The following is a 21,244-nucleotide window of genomic DNA, read 5'->3' as shown; positions in this document are numbered from 1 at the left end:
GAACTAGTAGTATCTACACATCTTGCTGTAGTTGGGTCCCTTTCTGTTCTTGATAGTGGCACCACATTATCAACCAATGGTAATTGGAGGTGTGAACTTCAAACAGAGCAGAAATACCCTTTTACACTCCGGAAGGTGGTGCCTCGTTAACCTTGGGGGACTCGGCGATTTACCTTTCGAGGTGATTGTTCGGGACCGTTGTATGCAAGGAACAAGATCAGGTCCCTTAAGTAGTACTGGTGGGTTTCACCACACTATCAACCATTGATAGCTGGCGGTGTTAACCAAATCTGTGCGAAAATACCTGCCCTACTCCGGAAAGTGGTCTCCTTTTGCTAGTTGGGAAATCTAAGATGTACCTCCATGTGCAATAGATGACGACCGTTGTATGAATGGAGCAGAGTTGGATACGATTGTTCTGGAGAGTAATGCCCCAATGCCCCCTCTCGTTTGGTGATTTATATTTAATATCGTAAAATACTTTCGCCCCTCTCAAACCTATGTAGGGGAAAGCGGTGGGACGTCATCATCATCATCAGCATCATCATCATCATGTAAACAAATCAATGTCGGTCTGGAAATTGTTTATCCTAATCTGAATCCCCAGAATCCGATTCAGAATTCGGTAAAAATGGTCTGGTCCTGATGAAATGGGTTTGGTTGGGTAGAACAACTCGGATAATGGACATTCTACTGTATTTCTTTGTAAAAAATATGTTCCAGGAATTTTTCTAAAGCAAAACTTGCAAATCGCGCAAAAAACTCAATCTATGCCCATTGGATATTCTACCCAGCGTTCGATTTGAGTAAACTTAAATCAATTATATTGTCTCTAGATCGACTCGTTATGTCACTAATTCGACTCAAATCATTGTGAGTCGATTCAAACAGTTTAGGATCAAGTCAGAATCGAATCAAATCGAGTCCCAAACCAATCAAATCTGATTCGAATCCTAATCGAATCAAATCTTTAGAATCCGTCAAATGGGATCCAAATCTTTAGAATCTGTCAGATGGAATTCGAATCTTTAGAATCCGTCAAATGGGATTCAAATCTTTGGAATCCCTCTAGGGATCGAATCTTTAAATCTTCCGAGTCCCGATTCTGCCAACACTAGTCAGTTGCTGTTCGAGGTTGGTCGAGGGATGTTGCTCCTGCGGCTGCACCGATAAGAATATTCCTTCCACTTTCGGCCGCATTCGAAAAGTAGTAGCAAAACAAACAGTTCAGGTTCGTGGAAGTGCTCTACGTTACGGTTTTTGGTGGCATTGTTTTTCAGATAAGAGGGAACGCCAGAAAATGGCTCGGCGTGTGGGCGTGAAAGTGTTTTTCCAAAACAAATCCCCATAGCATGACGTGTGAGGCTGGGGTATCCCGAGGGCAGGAGATATGCATTTGCAAACGAAATAAATTCAATGCAGTAAATAAGAATTCAACGCTAGTAATTCCGCTGTCAGTGTCCAGTGTTTTGTGCCATTTCGTAGGTGTGTTCCGGTGCAAGTGATTTATCGATTTTTCTTCCTTTACTGGCAAAGCATCCGGAAGAGCAGGAATTTTCCTTCGCGAAAGATGCCAATTCTTATCAGTTGTTGCCTAGCTTAGCAAAATGGTATCAACTACTGCGAAAGCACCTATTTTATCATATACAAGGTTTTCGTTAAGCTGTTCGCAATTTGCGTCCAAGACGCAGAGTGGAGAAAGTGAGCGAATACCGGAAGTGTTTGGCTACAACGGGAAACTGTGGTCCCCGTATGCATAATTTGTGTTTCCAGTGTCGCAAGCGCATCTTATCTGTGTGTAGTACAATGAATGGTAGTGCCGAAGATATAGTAATGTTTTGTCTTTTCTTTTATTATGTCCGCGTTCAACAGCGAGTTATCGTATGGTTCATTAAGTGATAAATGATCTGTGTTTTGAATCTCACCATTGGTTCACCGATGCGGTCTAGTTATCTATGAATCTCATCCGAAAATCTCTAGAAAAGACCGGAATTAAGAAAATAGGAAATTGAAAAGATAGTGGACCGTTCCGAAATAGTAACCAGGAAAACATTTTACACCAGCAAGCGGAAATACAAACTCATCAACATGATCTGGACACCAACTAGCAACAAATATGGAGTTGGTAAGTTCGTTTATATATTTTATCGGAGTAAGCATGTATGTGTGTGTGTGTGTTTTTTTTTGTAAACAATGGTTATGTGCACCATGTGTGATTTTTTGTAAGCTAGGTCCGAAAATGGATCCAAGCATTTATGAATTAATCCAATATATAAGCAACAATTGCTTTTCCAAGACAATCGGTGTGTCCAACTGGATTGACTGAAAATTTCAACCAGGCTATGAATAAGCGTATGTTCTTTCTGACAATATTTTAAATGCAAAAAATCGCATAATGATAACGTCGAAATGTGCTTTCGTGGTTTGTTACTATGTTGCTTAAAAAGCAAAACGCAATTGCTTAAAAAAACTATTTTTAAAACCACTCTACATTACTGTATGAACATGTTTCGTAGGCCAATGGATGGGGTTTTTGATTGTGGTGAAAACGTAGCGTTATTTTATCTCCCCTTGTTCTCAGCTTGATGGTGGAGTGCAGTTTGCCGGGAAAGAAATTGAATAATTTGCCTTCAAATACTCCCCGGCTGTAGTAATGGCATGAACGCAGCTGTGGAGGTGCAACCGTGAAGAATGTCAGCTACAAGTTGAAGGGCACAGAATAAGATCCTCAGTTATGAAGGATGCGTGAATGATAACGTATGGAATAATCGAGAGCATAGTTATTTGGTAGAAGTTGGCATTGTTGATACATCCTGTCCATGGCCCGTAGTAGAAGGATGTAAGAAATGGTTCACAATTTTTGTTCGAGAGTGATGTTGTTAGGTAGAACAGGTTTTATAAGGCATGACCTTCTGAAAAGGTAAACGAAATGCTGTATATCTTGGCCTTTTCATTTTGGCAGATGCTTTGAGTTGCACCCAAAGCATTGCCATGCTGCCAAATGCCAAGGCTTAGGAATCAATGGAAAAGCAACGAATAATTGTTATTAAATAAAGGGAGAAGAAAAATCAAAACAATTTGAACCAGCGACACGGGGAACCTTTGAATGTATTGCTTTGCATAATTGAAATTGTTAGTAGCCAGTAATTCTGGTGCCTCTGGCCAAAAGGCTATCAATTTACGTCTTCCGTACGAAAGAAGGTGCCGGTTGGCGTCATATATTGGTGTGCCGGTGGCAATGCACGGCTTCCGTTGACAACGGAAACCGTTTGGCGGAAGCGTGACTTCCGGTCGACCCGCCGGTTGGAGAAATACTGTTCTTTGGAAAGGAGGATTTATCGATGGCCGGTCAGTACTCATTTGAACCAACCGTCTGTTGCTCTGACTCCATAATCTTCGTTGCCTTTTTCGGCGAACCGTGCACGTTGGTTCCTTATCAGTCGAGTGAAGCACAACGCACATGCGTTATTGTAAGAGAATATGCCGTTTGAAAAAAAAATCACTTTTATTGATTACTTCATTCCATCAGCCGTACTTGTAGAACACAATTCGAAGCACAACTTTTACACTATAATACATAGCTTGGAATCTTTCCCGAAAGCTTTTTAGCGATCATTTTAACCACTTTTTTAACTCGCTATAACTTCATCATTTTTGAAGATTTTTCATATCCGGAATCCGTTACTTTTTAGTATATTTGTTGACTATCTTTTGGCGTTTTTAAGTTATTGATGTACCAATTCATCATTCCGCTAGTTTGGTGTAAAGCAAAAAGCATCGTATTGAATTGAATTTTGATTATTTTCATTTTTAATTTTTTCAAAATGTCATATAAATTTAGAAAAAAACGTGTGCGGTAGAATGCTTCTATATTAGGCCACATTTAAGAAATAAATTCATATTTATAAGGTAACAAATGACGTCACAAATTGATCTTGAAGATGTATATTTGAGAATTTTCCATAGGTTGTTTTTGTCCTGTGCTTTGTTCCGACAAAAACGTCAAAAGATAGTCAACAAATATACTTACAGCAGCCGTTTCGGGATTTTAGAAAACTTCAAAAATTGCAAAGTTATTGCGTTTTAAGAAGAGCGCTCAAAATCGCATCGCTTTAAAGCATTCTAGGAATAGTCACGTTGGGGTTCGGAACTGGTCGTACGGAAAAAACTGATTTTTTTTGTTTTAAATGTAGATTTTGATTTTAAGGGAAGTTTTTATTATTTTTGTTTTGTAAAAATATTCAGCCGTTTTCGAGATATTAAAATCGAAAATTGGTCAAATTGCGGTCAAAATGACCTTTGTTTGGTTTCTAGTGTTAACTTCTTGCTCCCCGTTTAACCTTCAATGCTGGAATAAAATTAGGCAATCAATTAAAAATTAGATTTTGAACATCAGGAAATAACCGGTGAAAATTAAGTGTAGGTTAGGTTTTGTATTAATTAGAATATCGTTTTTAAAACGTTGGCACTTCTTGTAGATTGTGGTTGGTCAATGAAATGTTGACCTAAATTGGTTTGGGTGCCTAAATAAGAAAATATTTGTACATCTGCAATACTGTGTAAAATAAAGTGTCCGTAAGTTCCGGTTGCTCATGGCGTATGTACGTCAGAGCTGTTAAAGCAGCTGATAAAATAGGGATTTCGACAGTTGAAGAAGGTCTGAAGTGGAGGATATACGAGTGGACCAAGGCACGAATAATATTATAATTAAACTGCAGATAACCTCTTCTGCACAATACACTCAGTTAGGGTCCTTACTACTTTTGGTAAACCGCAATGGATGGAGGACTTTAGAGTACCTTGCATTAAAAATATCCGTCATGATCTGTTTAGTATGCAAAAGAAAGGCCCAGGTTTCTGGCAACTCTCGATCGAGGAAAAATAGGGCCCTAAGCATGGTAATAATTTTTTTTGCTTATGTATCATTTAATAATACCTCAAGAATCCATGATGTATTAATTAGGTTGTGAAAATCAGAAGTAGTATAAGAATAAGAAAGAAGTCTATAATTTATTGTATCAATTTCCTATACTGGAAGTATTGAATATACATAAGGTAAGGTGGGGCAGGACGCGCCCCTTAAGCGAAAAACATTATTTTCTTCTATTCCTTTCATTAAAAAGTCTCCAATTTTTAAAGTTAGATAAATAAACATCTTTTTTATGTATGAAAAATATCAAACACTATATCAAACTGATCAATTTCATATTAAATAAGATTTTCGAAGGGCCTTTCAGTTTTTGCTCCGCTGACAATACACTGCGTCCCAAAATGATAGCCTCACCTAGTTTTTTCTGTGCAGGGCGAATACCGAGCATATATTTTTTTTCAAAAAATACACAAATATTTGTAAGTATACACTGACTACTTTGCATAAATATTGTTGAAAAAAACGAATGAACAATCCCTTTCGGTACAAAAAACTAAAATCTGTGGTGTCCCAAAATGATAGCCTCACTTAGGATTTTGATCGAATTATCAACAAAAATAGCATAAATAGATTAAAAAGTCATGATTTAGTTATCAGTTGGTTCTCCATTACGATTTATTGCTCGGAAAATGCTTGATGGTATGCTCTCCGATAATTTTTCTAACGTATTTACTGATAAGGAACGCCAAGCAGTTCGGATAGCAAGTTTAAGCTCCTATATGGTCTCGTAATGTCTCCCATCTTCATAAATCTCTTGAACTAGCCTTCCACAAATATTTTCCATTGGATTAAGGTCTGGGGAAACGGCTGGCTAAGACATTGTTTTGATATCCGACCGTACAAGGTGAGTTCTTGTTGTCTTGCGGGCGTGCCCGGCAGCATTTTATTGCTTAAAAATGAGCTGTTGGGTGTTGTGATTTTTCAGATAAGGCTTCAAATGATTCGCCAGGATGTCGATAAACATATCGCTGTTCATACGTGTTGGTACAAGAGCCAATTCACTTCTACTATGACCGCTGAACGCAGCCCAAATCATGACCGAAACACCTTCAAAATTGATACGATAGAAAAATCGTGCTATCGTCTCAAATCTCGCCAGTAATGGATGTAACTATCCGATCCATCAATATTTAACTTTTTTCAATCAATATAATCCACCTAACATAAATTAATAATTTAAAATCTGAACAAGACTGCAAACGGACAACTTACGTTTCTCCACTCATTCTTCCATGTCATATGTTCTGTAGCAAACTCCAATCTAGCGACTTTTTGGTGAAGTTTGAGGGCAGAAACTTTCTTCATGGACTCTCTTACAATATCAGAACATGAATTCAAAGCTCGCAACACAGCATTTTTGTACACATTCAACCAGAATTCGTTTGTTGTCCTACGGCAACCTTTGGTTGCATTGAAAGCAACTTAAAAAATCTTCCGATTATCACGCGAGGAAAGATTTTGAAGACGACCAGGAGACTTCTAAAGCCCATATCAACTGCCCATATAACTAGCCCCCCTTAAATCTATTTATTAGCACACCAATCTCATGATTTGACTTGCCATTAAAGCGATAAGCATCAATTTGACTTTTTTCTCGTTCCTGGAGTTGTTTTTTGCTTCCAATGTTCAAATTAAATTACAAATTAAAGTAAGAGAACTTAAAAATTACTTTTGGCAACTGATAACGTGGCTAGGAACTGGGTTGCTTTGTTAATTTGAATGATTTTTGAAGTGAGGCTATCATTATGGGACACTCCATTTTTTAATTTTTTGACCAAAATGTTATAATTAAATTCTTTTTTCTGATAAATTAGAAGTGAAACACATTTCTTTTAGATTGAGAAATATGTTTCTGTCGTTTATTTTACCTTGCGATCATTTAAAATAGCATATGAGTGAAAAAACTGGGTGAGGCTATCATTTTGGGACGCAGTGTAGTGGGGCAAGATGGCCCAGCCGGTGGGGCAGGACGCGCCACTACGTAAACATGGGGCAAGATGGCCTAAAACAGACAGGAGATGGACCAAGGTTGCTTGTTGAAAGGTTAGTCTATGCAGAGGCACTAGTAAACAGTCCGATCCGAGCCCCTGTAACCCACATTGGATTGAATTTTGTGGTGTACCATTCAAAAGACAGTTTGGGTATAAATTCGTTGCTGAATTCCGAACAATTATTGAATATTTTCACGGATCTGTTTTTGGCCTTTTATACAACCGCCTTAGTACAACCTTTACAATTACATCAACCTTGCAGGTAGCACTTCTGACAGAGTCAAAATTTGACGTTTTGTAATCCAGATGATCTGTGGTTTGAAAACACAGTTGAATATCATAAAAAATTAACACAAATTTCATATGAAGAACTAAAAACTATTCGTTTCTTATGAAACTCACATGGCATGTTTAATATTAGACTTATTTAAATCAACAATGCGTTGATAATGGAGGCACCGTGCGACTTGCTCTTGTTTTAATGGTGCGTCCTGCCCCATTGTTTACATTTGGAATGCTATGGCGTCTTGCCCCACCAAGGCCGGCGCATCTTGCCCCAATCTGAGGATCGTCCGTTTTATGTAATTTGTTCAAAATTTTGAGAATTTTAAAACAGTTTCTCTTCGGTATTCGTTAAATACCATTATCAGGTAGTAAAAGAAGGCCTCGGTGTTTAAAAAATATTATATCAAAGCATGCCATACCTTACATAGAAGTGACAAAATATTAGATCATTTAGAGTCAATTTGGTTTTTTCTCGTTTTCTTTTTGAAATGGTTATTTCGTGCAGTGAAATTTACATAGTCTGTAGTAGATACGTTGATGAACATATTCTATTACTTAAATTATTTTTAAATGGCTTAATTCAGCGAAAAACAGGCCGGGGCATCTTGCCCCACCGGCGCGTCTTGCCCCACCTTCCCCTACACCTTTTTCAAGATAACCATCATTGCATCACCGTAGTCAGCAGTTTGGTCTTTAACCTTTCTTAAATAATTCGTGTCTTGCTTCGCGGATCCCAGAAACCACCTCCACGTGGGGGGAAAATCAGCTGAAAATTCTATTTCCATCGCTGCATGTTAACAACCGGTGCACCGGAATAAATTTTCCCAGCCCAGCTGGGTGCTGCTGCCGGCGACCCATCATTCATTTCTTTTTAAATAGCTTTCGCTTTCGCCGCCTTGGCAGCGGTTTGGTGAAAAATTCGTACCAAGGTCAGCACGACCTGGCCTTTGGGCTGGGAGGGGGGAGCGCATGATGAAATTCTATGTCATTCAACCTTTTCCGGCATCGCGGATCGGTGCTCGGTCCGTGGTTTCCACATCCACCTCTTCTCACCATCGCTCGCCTAAACCTGTTGTACCAGAGATGCGACAGTTTGGACCATGACCAAACCAGCCGACCGACAGCGATGGATTATTGTCGATAATTTGGTTTTCCTTCGAACCGTCTTGGACATGTGTACATTGGCCATATCTCGTGTACCGTTGATTGAAAATTAATTCTTGAAGAGGTGGCTTCCGTTCTTGACTGCAGCCTCATGTACATAAAAAATATATGGACCCCTCAGGCCATGTAGAAAACGATGGAAAAGATTTTTTAACCAAGGGTGACAATTTATCAATGTACAATTTTTCCTCTTACCATTCACTACTGGAACGTCAATGTACGGAGACTATGCAGTCGAAATTTACATTGTCGATTTTATGAATGAGTAATAATGGCTTATTGCTCTTGCTTGTGTTATCGGAAGTATGTAATTTAATATGCGTAGATCAACAACCTGCACGTAACGATCAGGCAGCCGCAGCTCCAATGATAGGCATAATCTTAGCTCGAACTCGTTTCAGGGGAGTCGCAAGGGGGCATGTGGAATGAAAAGAAGCGGTTGCTCAAGGTAACTGGTACCGATACTTCCTTTTCAATCCCTACCATCGAGATACTGGATCTCTGCCACATCGCTTTTCCACCAACTGCAGTATGTCTATAAGGCATTCATGCTCCGGCCAAACGGCTCCTCCATAACTCTTTGCACTTGCGCCGATGGTTTTTTTAGGAACCGCTGTATGCTAAAAATAAGCATGCATCTCCCTCACGTCATGGAGTTCCGCTCCGTACCTCCGTAGAACGTAAATCTTTTCCATTCATACATTTGCTCGAATCGGAGAGTAAACCGACAGTATCTGAGAGTAATCCAGATTGGAACGTTTCAAGGATTGCGTCTATTTTGACCATTTTTCACTGTCTTTGCAACTCGGAGCAGGTTGTTGAAGTTATCAATACCATCAACCATATTGTTTTAATGTCGGTAGAGTAATGGTCATCGATCAAAAATGAATTATGCTTTTTGAATTGTTTCGAATACTTCTACAAAACACTATTATTTTGTGATGCGAGAATATGTTATTCTTTTCCCCAATATCTGGCGCAATGGGAATGCCACACTGATGATGGATCAACAATTGCGAAATCTCGTAAACGTTTTTGCGTTGTAAAAATGCAACAGCAGTCCAAATGTGAATAATTGATATTAGCCTTCAAGCTAATGCATTTTTTATTGTTGTGTTGTATATTTGAATCATCAATGCAGCTGAACTTCAAATGCAATGAAATTAGTTTTTTTTTATAATATACATTTTATGCTTGAAATAGGGAAACCCAATTGGTTTCATTCTTTCAAATATTGTTATGGCAGTACGGTCATAATAATTAAAATTAATTTTGAGCAGCAAGCAAAGCATAGTTGTAAAATTTACACGTATTGTTTCATTCGTACCGAGTGCTGATCAAGTTATTATATGTATTTTTTTATACGTTTAAAACGATCATTTGTATCGTTCTTATTAAAGTGATCATTTGTATCGTTCTTATATTATTTGTTTATACCAAAAAATCCTTTGATTATATTTTAGCACCCTACGAAATGATTGCTATGTCAGTATTTGCTGTGAATTATGTTCCAACAGAAGAACCTCTATATTTCTATTCTTCAGTGCAGTGGAGTTCACGTTTGAGAGCCGCTTCATTCAAAGCAAGAATGCGACAGACAGAAATATTCACCTGGGAATATTATAATTCCATTTCAACAACAAATCATGAAATCAAACCACGCACCACATCTTTCCGTTGAAAAGCAAAACTATGTTTTCTTCGCATGTTTCCGTTCGTGTTTTGGTTTGTTTATTTTGGCGAAGACTTTGCAGTCTGCTCACGGGATGGCTGCCGACTCCAGAAATGCACATGTGCAATGAAAGCGGTAAAGGAGAATGCATTCGTAAGGAAGGTTTTTCCCTACATGTGAGCACATTTTTTTAACCTTATGTTGTTGCCGTTGCTGATGGTGCTAGTGCACGTTTTGTACGTCAAATGCAAACGCGAAAATCGCGATGTAATGTCCTCGCTAGGCTCACATCACAGAGAGCATATGCATCGCACTTAATCGAGCAATCCTGTGAAAACAGTGTTCGACGAACCGATCACCGCGTGATCTGGCCCCGGTATACATGCACAACCAGACAAGTTCGTAGCCGCGATGAGTGTGCATGTGCTTGGCCGACGATGGAAGGTCGAGGTCTGAAGCCAACGGCATAGAGCGGAAGTGCAAGCGGATCCATGTCTGGCAGTAATACATCATTGCTGGATTCATCATTATTCTCGCTTTTCGTTGTGTCACTTTGATACCGCCATCCTCAAGTCACTTCCCTTTTCCTCTCGCGTCCTCTGGTTCTTTTTTAAGAACCATTTGTTTTTCTTCCTCCCGTCTACACTCTGCCGGAGAGCTCGGCGAGCACATCAACCCGACACAATTGGCTCACCGGGGGGAGCTCGATTAGGGGTTGGCCTACCGGGCCTACCGATGTCTTCTGAGACAATATAATAAAGCAAAAACTATGGTCGGATGTACGTATTTCTCCGATCTTCTCCTGCGTTTTGGTGCATATGTTGATACATACAAGTCACACAGACTCGTGCACCTCCTGCCCCGAGACTGTCTTAGATTCGATGGTCCGATGGGAGAACGAATCGTTCGCCATGTGAATTATGGTGCTTTCGTTTCCGGTTTGGTGCGCTGGCTGCCTCACGCTCTTCGGTGGCAGATGTTAAGTGATGCTATACGTTGTGCGATGTAAGTTTTTGCTTTGTTTTTATTTTTGTGCTCAATTCTCGTGACGTCTGGATTATGTTGCAGGGATGGATTGGCTTGATGTGTATGGAGGGTCAATTTAATACGAATAATCCACCGGCCACTTTAAGAAAGAGCAAGTGCATGTGCATTTGTTTCTCTTTTTTAATTCAAAGTTGGAAAGAAAACTTATTAACATTGGTTCATATCCATATTCCATAGTTTCAACCAAAATAAATTTCATAAGGTCTAAAGTAATTTCATGCAGGCCTATGCAACTCTTTTTGCCAATTATTATTACCAATAAATCATGGTTACCGGGATCAAATTTGTGCTTCGTCCCCCTTTTCTCTATGGATAGTATGTTGATGATAAAATGTTTGTTCCGCTGTCCCTCGGTTACTTGGATAGGTATTAGATCCACCAATTTAAATGGAAGGTTTGCCCTCTATAGAGATCCTTATAAAAGTAAAACTAATTTAAATGGCGAGAATAGCTCCGATAGTGCCTCTCATTCTTTATTAAATATTATATAATATAATTTTTGACGAATAATACTTCTTAGTTACGTGTTCCTTTCGTTATAGCTCCAACATGGTGGTATCTTGCGCGTACATTTTGCATATTCTTGTGTTGCTCTTGCGCGTGAAAGCTTTTTGTTAATTGGCGGGATACGATCTAATTATCATAGTTTTATTTCGTGCGTGACATCATCAAACTTATGCTTTGGTGTGCGTATGTGCAACATTTCCTACCAAGGCGTACGTATTTGTGTACGCTCTACAATGGCACGCAATGAATGGGTGTTTGGGGACTATAATTGTGGACAGTTTGGTGGCGAACCAATTGTGCTCGTGTCAGTTAAAGCTGTTAACACCTGTTTTTTTTTTAATGAAAAACGAAAGTTAACAGGGCTAACAACAAACGTGTGGGGCTCAGAAAGCTAACGAATGACCAACGTGAAAATCATAGAGGGGAAATGCAGTAAACTAACCAATGAATAAACGATCTAGCTTCGGTCCGTTTTGTAGATACTTGACTTGAGGTCAGGGTGTCAAGCTAACATAATTGGTTGCATAGTGGGAAAACCATGAATTAAATCGCCTAAAAATGTGTTAAGTAGTTCACAGAAATTACAAAAGTTAAAATTTTTGCCCCCTAACCCTACGACTGCACATATTATTCCACAATGGCTCTATTTAATATAGCTTTTCGAAATTGTTTGTTATCACAAATACATTACATCATGGTCTTAATCTCTATGTGCGATATGGTTATCTGAATCCTACATCTGTGGGATTGTGGGGAGTGTAAATGCACCAACTTGTGACGAATGGCGAGAAAAGGCACGTCCAGTCGTTTAGGCGACGTTGTGACGCGTCGTTATCATCAATAAACTAGTGCATGGCAATTGCCCCGCTGACTCATTCCCATACCGCCTTTGGATGTTGAATATGTATCTTTGAGCTAGGGATAAGAACTTCTCCCAACTTTCCGTCCTTCTTATAGGAACAACACATTGAACCTGTTCGACGACACTGGATCCGTTAAATTACGGTTATAGCTTATACCGGATTTTGTCTTGTAATGATACGATTATGCTATCCTACAAATTAATTTTTTTTTGACAATTTCTCGACAAGGTTTTACAAAACTAAATTTAAGATAAATTTGTTGTGCATTATGCATTGTATTGTCGTTGGGCGTCGAATACCATACGTCAGAAGTTCATTACGCGGCAAACGGAATAAAAATGCGTGGGAATGTATTTCTTAATGTGTTTTGCGTTGTTTACATTCCAACTCGTTGAGCACATACGGATCCCGTCGGCCACAACGTCTCCATTTAAAATGCATTTTTGTTTTTGTTTGGTAAGTTTTCTATCTGCGGTCGACTCCTTGTTTATGGTAATGGCACTCGTACCAACAATGCTTGTTATTATATCTTAGTATTTTCGACAAAAGGGTGACTACCACTGGCTCTGGTGCTATGTGGTTGTTACTGACACAAAATGTTATGCCATTGGTTCTTGCCTTCGTCACTTGTTCAAAGGTTTGCGAGCCATATGCCTCTTGTGGCTACAGGTTTTTCATCATTTTTTTTTATTTTCAAATCTTTCGATTACCGTTGTTTGATATTATTCTTCCCAAGTTTTTCTCCATTCTACGATAAACTAATTGATCATTTCTGTCCCTCAGCAATCCACAACTGGCACGGTGATGTGACGCACGGGCTCGCGTTAGACGTGGGAGACTGCGTGGAAATACTGGAAGAAACAACCTACTGGTTTCGGGGCACCTGCCCAAGAAAGCCGCGCAAAGTGGGCCTCTTCCCCAAGTCGTACATCCACCTGAAGGACCTGTCGAAGGTGGACCCAGTGGTGGCCGAATGTACGCTGGTGCTGCGCGAGTGGTCCGAAATCTGGAAACGGCTGTTTGTGGTGAGTATTGACATAGTCGATTGTATGTAAATTCGCAAATATCCTCCGGATGACGCCTTCCCATTTTTGCTATCGGGCTATCGATCGATTATTATTTCTTCACTTATGATGCATCGGCACCACAGGAACGGGAGGAATACAAATTTACGTCCCTTCGCAAAGTAATGCTGGCGTTGCTCGAGAGCCGACGAGAACTGCTCAGCTCTACCCTGACACAGGATCAGACGTATGATCTGCAAATGAAAGTGATATCTAAAATCGACTGGGGAAACAGGTGAGTCGACCAGTTTTGTTGCTTTTCAATTATAAAAAAACACAGAAGTATCTTTTGTGTTCACTACAGCGTGAGCATATTGCTTAGTTAGTTCAGTAAATTAATTAAAATAGCAAAATTAAATAACCCGAAACATAACTTGGTTAGGAATGGTCCAAATTGAGTATTTTTACTCATTTTTCAAAATGTAGCTATTACCAATGGCATGAACCGTTTATGGCGTTTTGCAAAGATCAAGTTTATGGTATTAGATATGTCTGCGCCTCAAAGTATGCAATTCATGGAAGTAAAAAAACGTTTCCCATTTAAAAATTTGACGGGTTTTTTACTGGTTTATTGATAATCAACTAAATATTCTGCATTTCGATAAACTAGCAAGAGCTAGTCAACATGTTTTATTTCGGCTTGTTTTGTTAAATGGGGTGCCTTATTGTATTTTTTCCCCCCAGAGCAATCCTTATGTGTTGTTTCCGGGGATGGCAATTTTTGGGGCAACATTTTAAAGGTTCAACAAATAATACACCTGCGTACCAATTAAAACAAATTTTTGGTAAAATACATTAGCAAAAGGAGAGGAAAACTTCGCGGCCAATGTATCCTTCTTAGTATTGTTCCTTATGAATCTTTAAGCAAGATTCATTCCGGTTGATTCGGGTTTTTTTAGGATTCGAATCTTCAAACTTAGATAAATCTAACGAAACCTTACTGAATCTTTCATGGATCTGTCACGAATCTTCACGATTCTTTCATTTGCGTGGATCATGCGACCAAACAAACACAGGGGTCTCTCTATTTACCAAATTTTTCGGTCTTTGCTTTTCTATTCTTTTCGCATTTAATGAATCTTTGGGATTCGTGAATTTCTCACTAAAAGATTCATGAATCTCTAAGACGATGCAAAGTATCATTTGAATTCATGAATCTGAATCGGAATTTCTCTAATCCTTCCCGAAGAATATATGGATATTACCTGGCACAGTCTATTGCAATAATTGCTCGCTGAAGAATAAAATAATCACTATTCAAAATCTAGATCATCTTTATTAGCTTTCTCTTAATCTTATCAATGTAATCACAATTAGAGTTGGCAATCATTCTTCCACTCATTGTTGCTCGTCGATTTTCGCGACTTGCTCCTTCTATCCACCACCTCCTCGCACCAGTTCTCTTCACAGGATTTGATGTGTTTATCATAACATAAGCCAAGGAGGTGGCTTTGACCAAGACTGCCAAGGGGCAAGGGTTTCAAAATGCAATACTTATGACAACGACAGCACGTTTTTGTCTACACCACGGCGCACTACTTTGTTACCTTTCGAAATATGATATACCTCACTTCCACATGTATTATTATTGCTCCTGTTTCAAGTTTGAGTGTTTTGACAATCGTTCTACCTAACTTATTTAAGATAGTTTACGAAGGGACCCTTGTACATTTATTTTTTGTTGAGTATCCTGATCGGACTTCTGAAACATGTTCAAAAAAACATACAAAAATCTGGTGGACGCATCCTTTCCGCGAGGAGTCTCGTTTCCATCTTTCGCGTGCATGATTTTCGTTGTTTCGTGAGAGAAAAAAAAAATCTTGCCATTTGCCGGCGTGTTTACAACCTAAATTTGTTACATAATTTTTCCCCTAAGGCAGTTTGTTTTAAAAGTATTCGTTTGTAAATGAGATGAAGGTTGCCTAAAATCTATAAAAGATAGCAGTAGGGTATACGTTGGAGGGACATTTGTTCCGCCGCTTCGTAAAAGGTTCATTTTTGTTTGCAGTTGCATTCGTTTCGTTTTTCTTCTAATTTTAGCATTTTTTCATGCGATTGTCAGTGTCGTGAGGTTAGGTCTCGTTACGACCGTGTCCTCGCACAAGAAAGATACAGTAGAATTTTATTTTCTTGGAAGTGAACAAATTTAAAAATTAGTACAAAACTGGACAGTCTTCTGTTGCTTGTTCTACTTCGCTAGCGCTAACGGAAAAAAAGGTTCTGGCACCATTGTGTTCAAAACCGTTAAAATACGGCCCCGTAACGTCGCGTTCGACTTTCGCCGTTTTTGATACAATTTCTTAAAATGATTTGATGTTCCCTGACACCCTCGACCACACACCCGCCACTGGTGGCCCGAAGAGCTTTAGGAATGTTTTACGTACGCTTAGTCATTGTCCGCTAATTGTGTTACCATTTTAAAATCTGAGAAGTAGTTCGTTTGTTTCTTACCTATCATCTCTACTTATCCTATAAATCCTTTCGTGGCTGAGATTTTCACTAATGTTAACTTGTCGAAATACACTCCACTTCCACTGCGCAATTGGCCGCAGTTGCGACTTGCATAATGAATGCAAGAATGCAACGGGCATCACCGGACCCTGAATCTGTATCTGGCATTCTTATGCTTCGTAGTCCTGATGCATTACCTCCTTTTCCTTGTCTGTTATTGTCGTTGACAATCGGTATCGGTTAGATGTGGGTTCCCGGCGGTGATCGCGCGCGTTTGTAGAGGTCCAAAAATCGAAAATAAATGTAGGTGTATGATTAGCGTATGGAACAATTTTGAAACGAAACATGCTCGGGAGGGATCTCTAAAGGGGATTGACTTGTGTGAACTTAAGTTACGGACCACGACATAGAACCAGAATTGCAGCCTACGAACTTGATCTATCATCTACTCATGCATCAAACTAAAGTTATTTATTTATCGGTCCTATGTCATCGGCTGTGGAAATCTGAACTCAACTTATTTCGCAAAATCTAGCTACCAAAAATAATATTCAACACAAATACGATAGTGTTTTAGGGAAAGATGCTGTTTCCTAACAGTGCCAGGGGGAAGCCGCCGCTGCTGAAGAAGTCAATCAGCCTGAACATGGGCTGTGGGTGTGTGTGTGTGTGGAGGAGGTTTAGGTTTTAGTTTCTTTACCGTATTTCTCGATCGCCGGATACATCGGAGCCATCTCTAGCGTGGACGGTGCGGACGGTGTATCGCCGGACATCGTGCGCCCTTCATCCAGCATGTTAATGAACGTATGGAGCATCTCGCCGTACGAGGTGACGTTCAGATTCTGCCCGAGCAGGTGCAGCATAAGGAAGTCGCCGATCTGCACGCGGCGCACCAGATTGCAGATGTCGGTCGGGTTGGCCTTACGGAAGCGGCGCTTCAGTACCGCCTCCCGGGTCGTTGGCATCATGACGATCGCGGCAGAGTAGATGATCGCCAAACCGGACGCAACCGCCAGAGCGATGAACCAGAACCTGTGGGAATGATAAATGTTGTACATTGCTGTCCCAAAATGCCCGGAGGTCACTTTCTACTCACCAAAGGAAGATGTAGATCTTTTCGTTTAGGATATTTAAAGCCAGCACACAGAGCGCGTCGTGCTTTTGGATGCTACCCGAGGCACCGTACTTGTGGAATGTACACTTGGTTACCCGAGGGAAGATCTGTAATTGGACAATGTAAAAATAGGCGTGTCAAAGACTTTTACGGGACTCTTATTTGCTCTATACGTACTTCAATCATTGGATCGGAACGGTTCTCCTGGTTCATGTTGGAAAACTTGAGCACATCCGATCCGTACGTTAGGAAAGAGCCTCCGAGGAACTTATCCACGAAGAAGATATTTCCAACCTGCATTCGGTAACGAAAGAAAAACATGATCATACAAGGATTTCAGGATAATGTGTTGATATATGGCGATGGTTCTACGTACCACGTTGACAAAATTCAGTGCCTCGCAGATGAAGTACCCGAACGAGTAGGTATTGTGCGTGTTGACACTGTCGCACAGATACTGGGCCAGACGCTCGTGGCGTACCTTACGCTCCGCGGGACTTGCCGCCGACACGCCACGCATACCCTCGGTGATCATGCGCATGCGTCCCTCCTCCCAGTTCTTCCAGATCCAGTGCGGGATGTAGAACAGTAGGCCCTGGAAGAACAGCATGAACGGCACCCACTGGTAGTAGCTGTGGTACGTGCGCTCCTGATTGTCGTTGCCCAGCCCGGAGTGGGCCACCTCCGTGCCCAGCCGGCGACCGTGCTGCCCCGGCAGCGTAAAGGTGTACGTGATCCAGCAGTACGTGTTGATCACATGAACCGGGACCGCACCGTCGTTGATGCAGGAGATCGGATCGCCGATCAGATTGTTGGCCGTGACGATGATGCAGCAGGCGAACAGGATCGCACTGGTGATGCGATAGTGGCACCGGAACACGATGTTATCGATGATCGCCTTATCGTGCAGGTAGCGCACCTTCACGAACCCGGCCACGGCCGACACGAGCCCAAACACAGCCATTGGCGTTTACCGCGTTGAATCGTTGGCGGCAAAAAGCTGAAACGTAACCGCTAACCAGCACCACCACCTGCAAGAGTAGAAGTTAAAAACAATCGGATCTAATTAGAACCGGCTGTCATCCATTTGATCGACAATGACAAGGCGCGTTGTAGAATGTGGTAGCACAGTAGCTCCAGTGTTCCGATCCGATTTCGCAGCCCCTCCCCCTCATTGCACGTGCGGGCCACCCTCGTCGCATGTCGCTACGCTTCTGCCGTAATCCATCATGACGGATGAATTGGCCACCCGGAGGACGCCGTCTGGTTGATTAAACATTGCATTCGGTGTGTTACCCTCCAGTCAGCGCTTGGTGCTCTCCGGTGCGATCATGCACCGGTCGGTTCCCGCCGAGATTCGATCACTTGTGGCATCGCGAAGCGTAGCACCTTCAATGTCAAATCCATTGTTTTACAAGATCAATCCAACCTCCCCCCAATGCCGCGTTGTCGCTTGAATCGGGGGTAATCACGTTTGACAGGAGGGCTCGCACCTCGCCAGTTCTGCTTGCAAAATGTCACCGTGACACTTTGTTTCGTGTTCCCCATCTTCCCGGGTCCATTGCGAATGGATTATGATAACGCAGCAGGGCGGCGCAGTAGTGGTAATAGTGTTTGAACTTGAATTCACCGACGAAGTGTGTGTGTGTGTATTGTTTTTAACTACTGTCGCCTGGTGGCAACAGGTTAATTTAACTGATGAAAAATTGTTTTGAAACACTAAAAAAGAAAACAAAAATAAAACCGCACGGGTTGCAAATAATCAACTTCATTTGATATTCGCCCCTCGTCGTTGGGGTTGAAATGCAGGGAAATGCGCACGTTGCTCGCTCAGGCCCTTGGCGTGTGGTTAGCGTTGAGCAACAAACCAACAGAAACAGCAAAAAAGGGTGCATTTCAGTTTTACCGACTAGTCTTTGTTTTAGTTCTGGGATGGGGTTAGACTCGTTGTTTTTTTTTTCTTCTTTTAAGATGCCGAACGATCGAACCCCAAACCAAGCCGGTTTGTTTGTCGCGTCATATGGCTTCCAAAAGAAATAATCCAGTAGCTGGCAACAACCATCCGGCAGCTGTGGACGCGCGGCGTTGAACGCATCCAAATATTAATCGGAAGCGAGTCAGCTGGAATGCAGGAAGAGGAGGGACGGACATGAGGATTCGCATCCGTTTCCGGTAGGCAGCGGAGGATCGGACGATGATCGTACCAGAGAGCGAAGGTTCATCAGAATGATCGTTCCCCATTATGTGTGTATGTTTTCCTCCTTCTTTCTTCCTTGGAACATTCGTGGCATAATGGAAAGCGCAGATGAAATGGAGTCTGTTTCCAGGCACTCTTCATTCAGCTGATCTCATGTAGCGTTTTTGGTTGAACTTGGTTGATTTTCATCTACCATATCGATTCTTCTGTTTCGTTTCCTGTGTCTTCTTAAAAGCTTGCGAGGGGCGTAAAAAAGCGAAGCATACAAAATTGCCAATAATGTGTGAATATTTATTCACGTCTCTGGGTTCCATTTTCCGCACAAACGCTACACGTAGTTACCATTTCAAAAAAAAAAAAAAACACCATAAACCAACTATGTACCCACAAATATTTGCCACCGATTGTGTTTACTGTGGCAGTCCCATTCAAATTTGAACAGCACAGCGCAACGTTGCGCAACAATAGCATAACAAACGGCCAACATCCAAAGGCTTTTTGGCCGGACGGAGTGCTCCAAAATCCGGCGGCGCATGATCCATATTTCCGATGCTGCTCCCCGGAGACGCAACTCCCCCCCTCGCTGGTCACGATTCTCGATGCTCAATGCTCTGCTACCCATTAGAGGGTACGTGCTGATGAACGAACAATCCTCACGAAGCTTCCAATTTTTTTCTGGCTTGAACCTTAGTACCAGCCTAGGATTTTCTTCTCCTCGTTGCCTCCACCTGTCGCAGTGTTTAACTTTAATTTTTTTTGATAATGACCCACTCACGATTGTTTTGCATAGTTGTGAAGCAGACCAGCGCGCGCTCGGGTTAGCGAAGTTTTTAATATGCGCGATCGACTTTGTTACCCGGCCTCTGATATGCCATATGGCAGCAATTGGCTGCGCAAAAAATAAAAGAAATAAAGAGATGCGACTCGATGGGCTTGTGATAGAACCTTCCCGAACAAACACACTCGTGGTGTCATCTGGGCCGGAAGCACGTGCTCTTGTTCCACGGCATGAGGGAAGTAATAAATTTGCGCTAGTTTTATCATTTGCATTAAGCATTGAGGAAAGTAAAAAAAAAAAAGGAAAATGACCCCACCCCCTGGTAATGATGGCGCTTAACGGCTTTTCCCAACGGTGTCATCGTTAATTAGTTTGGAACGATGCACCGGCGGGTGCATTGTGTGGAAGAGAGGAGGAGGAGAGCAACATTGATGCATGTAAGCGAGCGAAAATTGGCAATTGTTTTCGCCCAAGGACAGACGGTATTTGTTTCAGTTCATCTCATTCCTCCCGCCGGGGGAAAGATTCAGTTTCAGTTAATTGAAAAACTAACTTCCCTCCTATTGAGTTGCGTTCCACATGTAAGTTCCTTCAAAACGTGATGGTACATGGTCTACGAGTGCTCCACGACGAGGAAATTTCCGGCTTGGCAAAAGGCAAAGCAGATGAGGATCGGTTGGTGGGTGATAAGCACATTTCGGGCCGGGCTGAGGCCGTGGGGCGTGACCGTGTGGGGAGACGAACTTTGTCAGACTTACCACAACAACGCTCGGACATCCCCGGAAGCGGCACCCGAGCATCTGCTAGACGCACTGATAAGCGTCTGACTTATGAAATATTTATGAGTTTGAGCCCACGTTGAGTGGCGTTGCACTTAAAGTGTGCCGGGGCGGTTTTGTCAACAGGTTTTTGGTGTCGAGAGCAACTGGAAAGACTTGAGAGAATGTGTTAAACAGTTCGTCGTAACCATTTGGACACTTTGACTGGACGAACGGTGGCCAAAAGCGGAGCCCGACTAATGAGCATACAAAGAGTTAAGAAACAAATCACCTTTCAGAAGTTTGATTGAAAAGGTTATCAACAGAGTGCCAACATGTTCATCGCTTCTCGAATGGGGTTAGGTGTCACAAACGTTATGGTTGTTTTGATTTCCAACACGCAGCATCTCTTACAAATCGCGA

The 21,244-nt window shown here is 41.5% G+C and overlaps 2 protein-coding genes across 2 annotated transcripts in view; one reads left to right on the top strand and one right to left on the bottom strand.

The window, feature by feature from the left end:
• Positions 1-2,088: 2,088 nt before the first annotated feature.
• LOC131287535 (dedicator of cytokinesis protein 3) overlaps positions 2,089-21,244 on the top strand; it is a 60,279-nt gene continuing 41,123 nt past the window's right edge. Inside the window, exons 1-3 of the mRNA XM_058316593.1 lie at positions 2,089-2,125; positions 13,243-13,484; positions 13,610-13,758. Of these exons, the coding sequence (XP_058172576.1) occupies positions 2,089-2,125; positions 13,243-13,484; positions 13,610-13,758 (428 nt within the window). The remainder of the gene's footprint in view (positions 2,126-13,242; positions 13,485-13,609; positions 13,759-21,244) is intronic.
• LOC131287538 (innexin inx3) lies at positions 16,655-18,081 on the bottom strand. Its single transcript, XM_058316595.1, has 4 exons — positions 17,465-18,081; positions 17,266-17,382; positions 17,071-17,195; positions 16,655-17,006 (listed from the first exon to the last, which is right to left on the bottom strand). The coding sequence occupies exons 1-4, from the start codon at positions 18,050-18,052 to the stop codon at positions 16,655-16,657; spliced, it is 1,182 nt and encodes a 393-aa protein (XP_058172578.1). The 5' UTR covers positions 18,053-18,081.

The sequence above is a fragment of the Anopheles ziemanni genome, chromosome 3, assembly GCF_943734765.1.
Source record: "Anopheles ziemanni chromosome 3, idAnoZiCoDA_A2_x.2, whole genome shotgun sequence".
NCBI lineage: Eukaryota > Metazoa > Arthropoda > Insecta > Diptera > Culicidae > Anopheles > Anopheles ziemanni.
The sequence above is the reverse complement of the archived record's forward strand: the minus strand, read 5'-3'. Positions and strand labels throughout refer to the sequence as shown.

Excerpts from the sequence above, each read along its gene's own strand:
- LOC131287538 (XM_058316595.1), bottom strand. The coding sequence starts at position 18,052 with ATGGCTGTGTTTGGGCTCGTGTCGGCCGTGGCCGGGTTCGTGAAGGTG. Across the intron at positions 17,196-17,265 it reads GTTCCGATCCAATGATTGAA|ATCTTCCCTCGGGTAACCAA; the intron begins GTACGTATAGAG and ends GTCCAATTACAG. Across the intron at positions 17,007-17,070 it reads AAGATCTACATCTTCCTTTG|GTTCTGGTTCATCGCTCTGG; the intron begins GTGAGTAGAAAG and ends TCATTCCCACAG.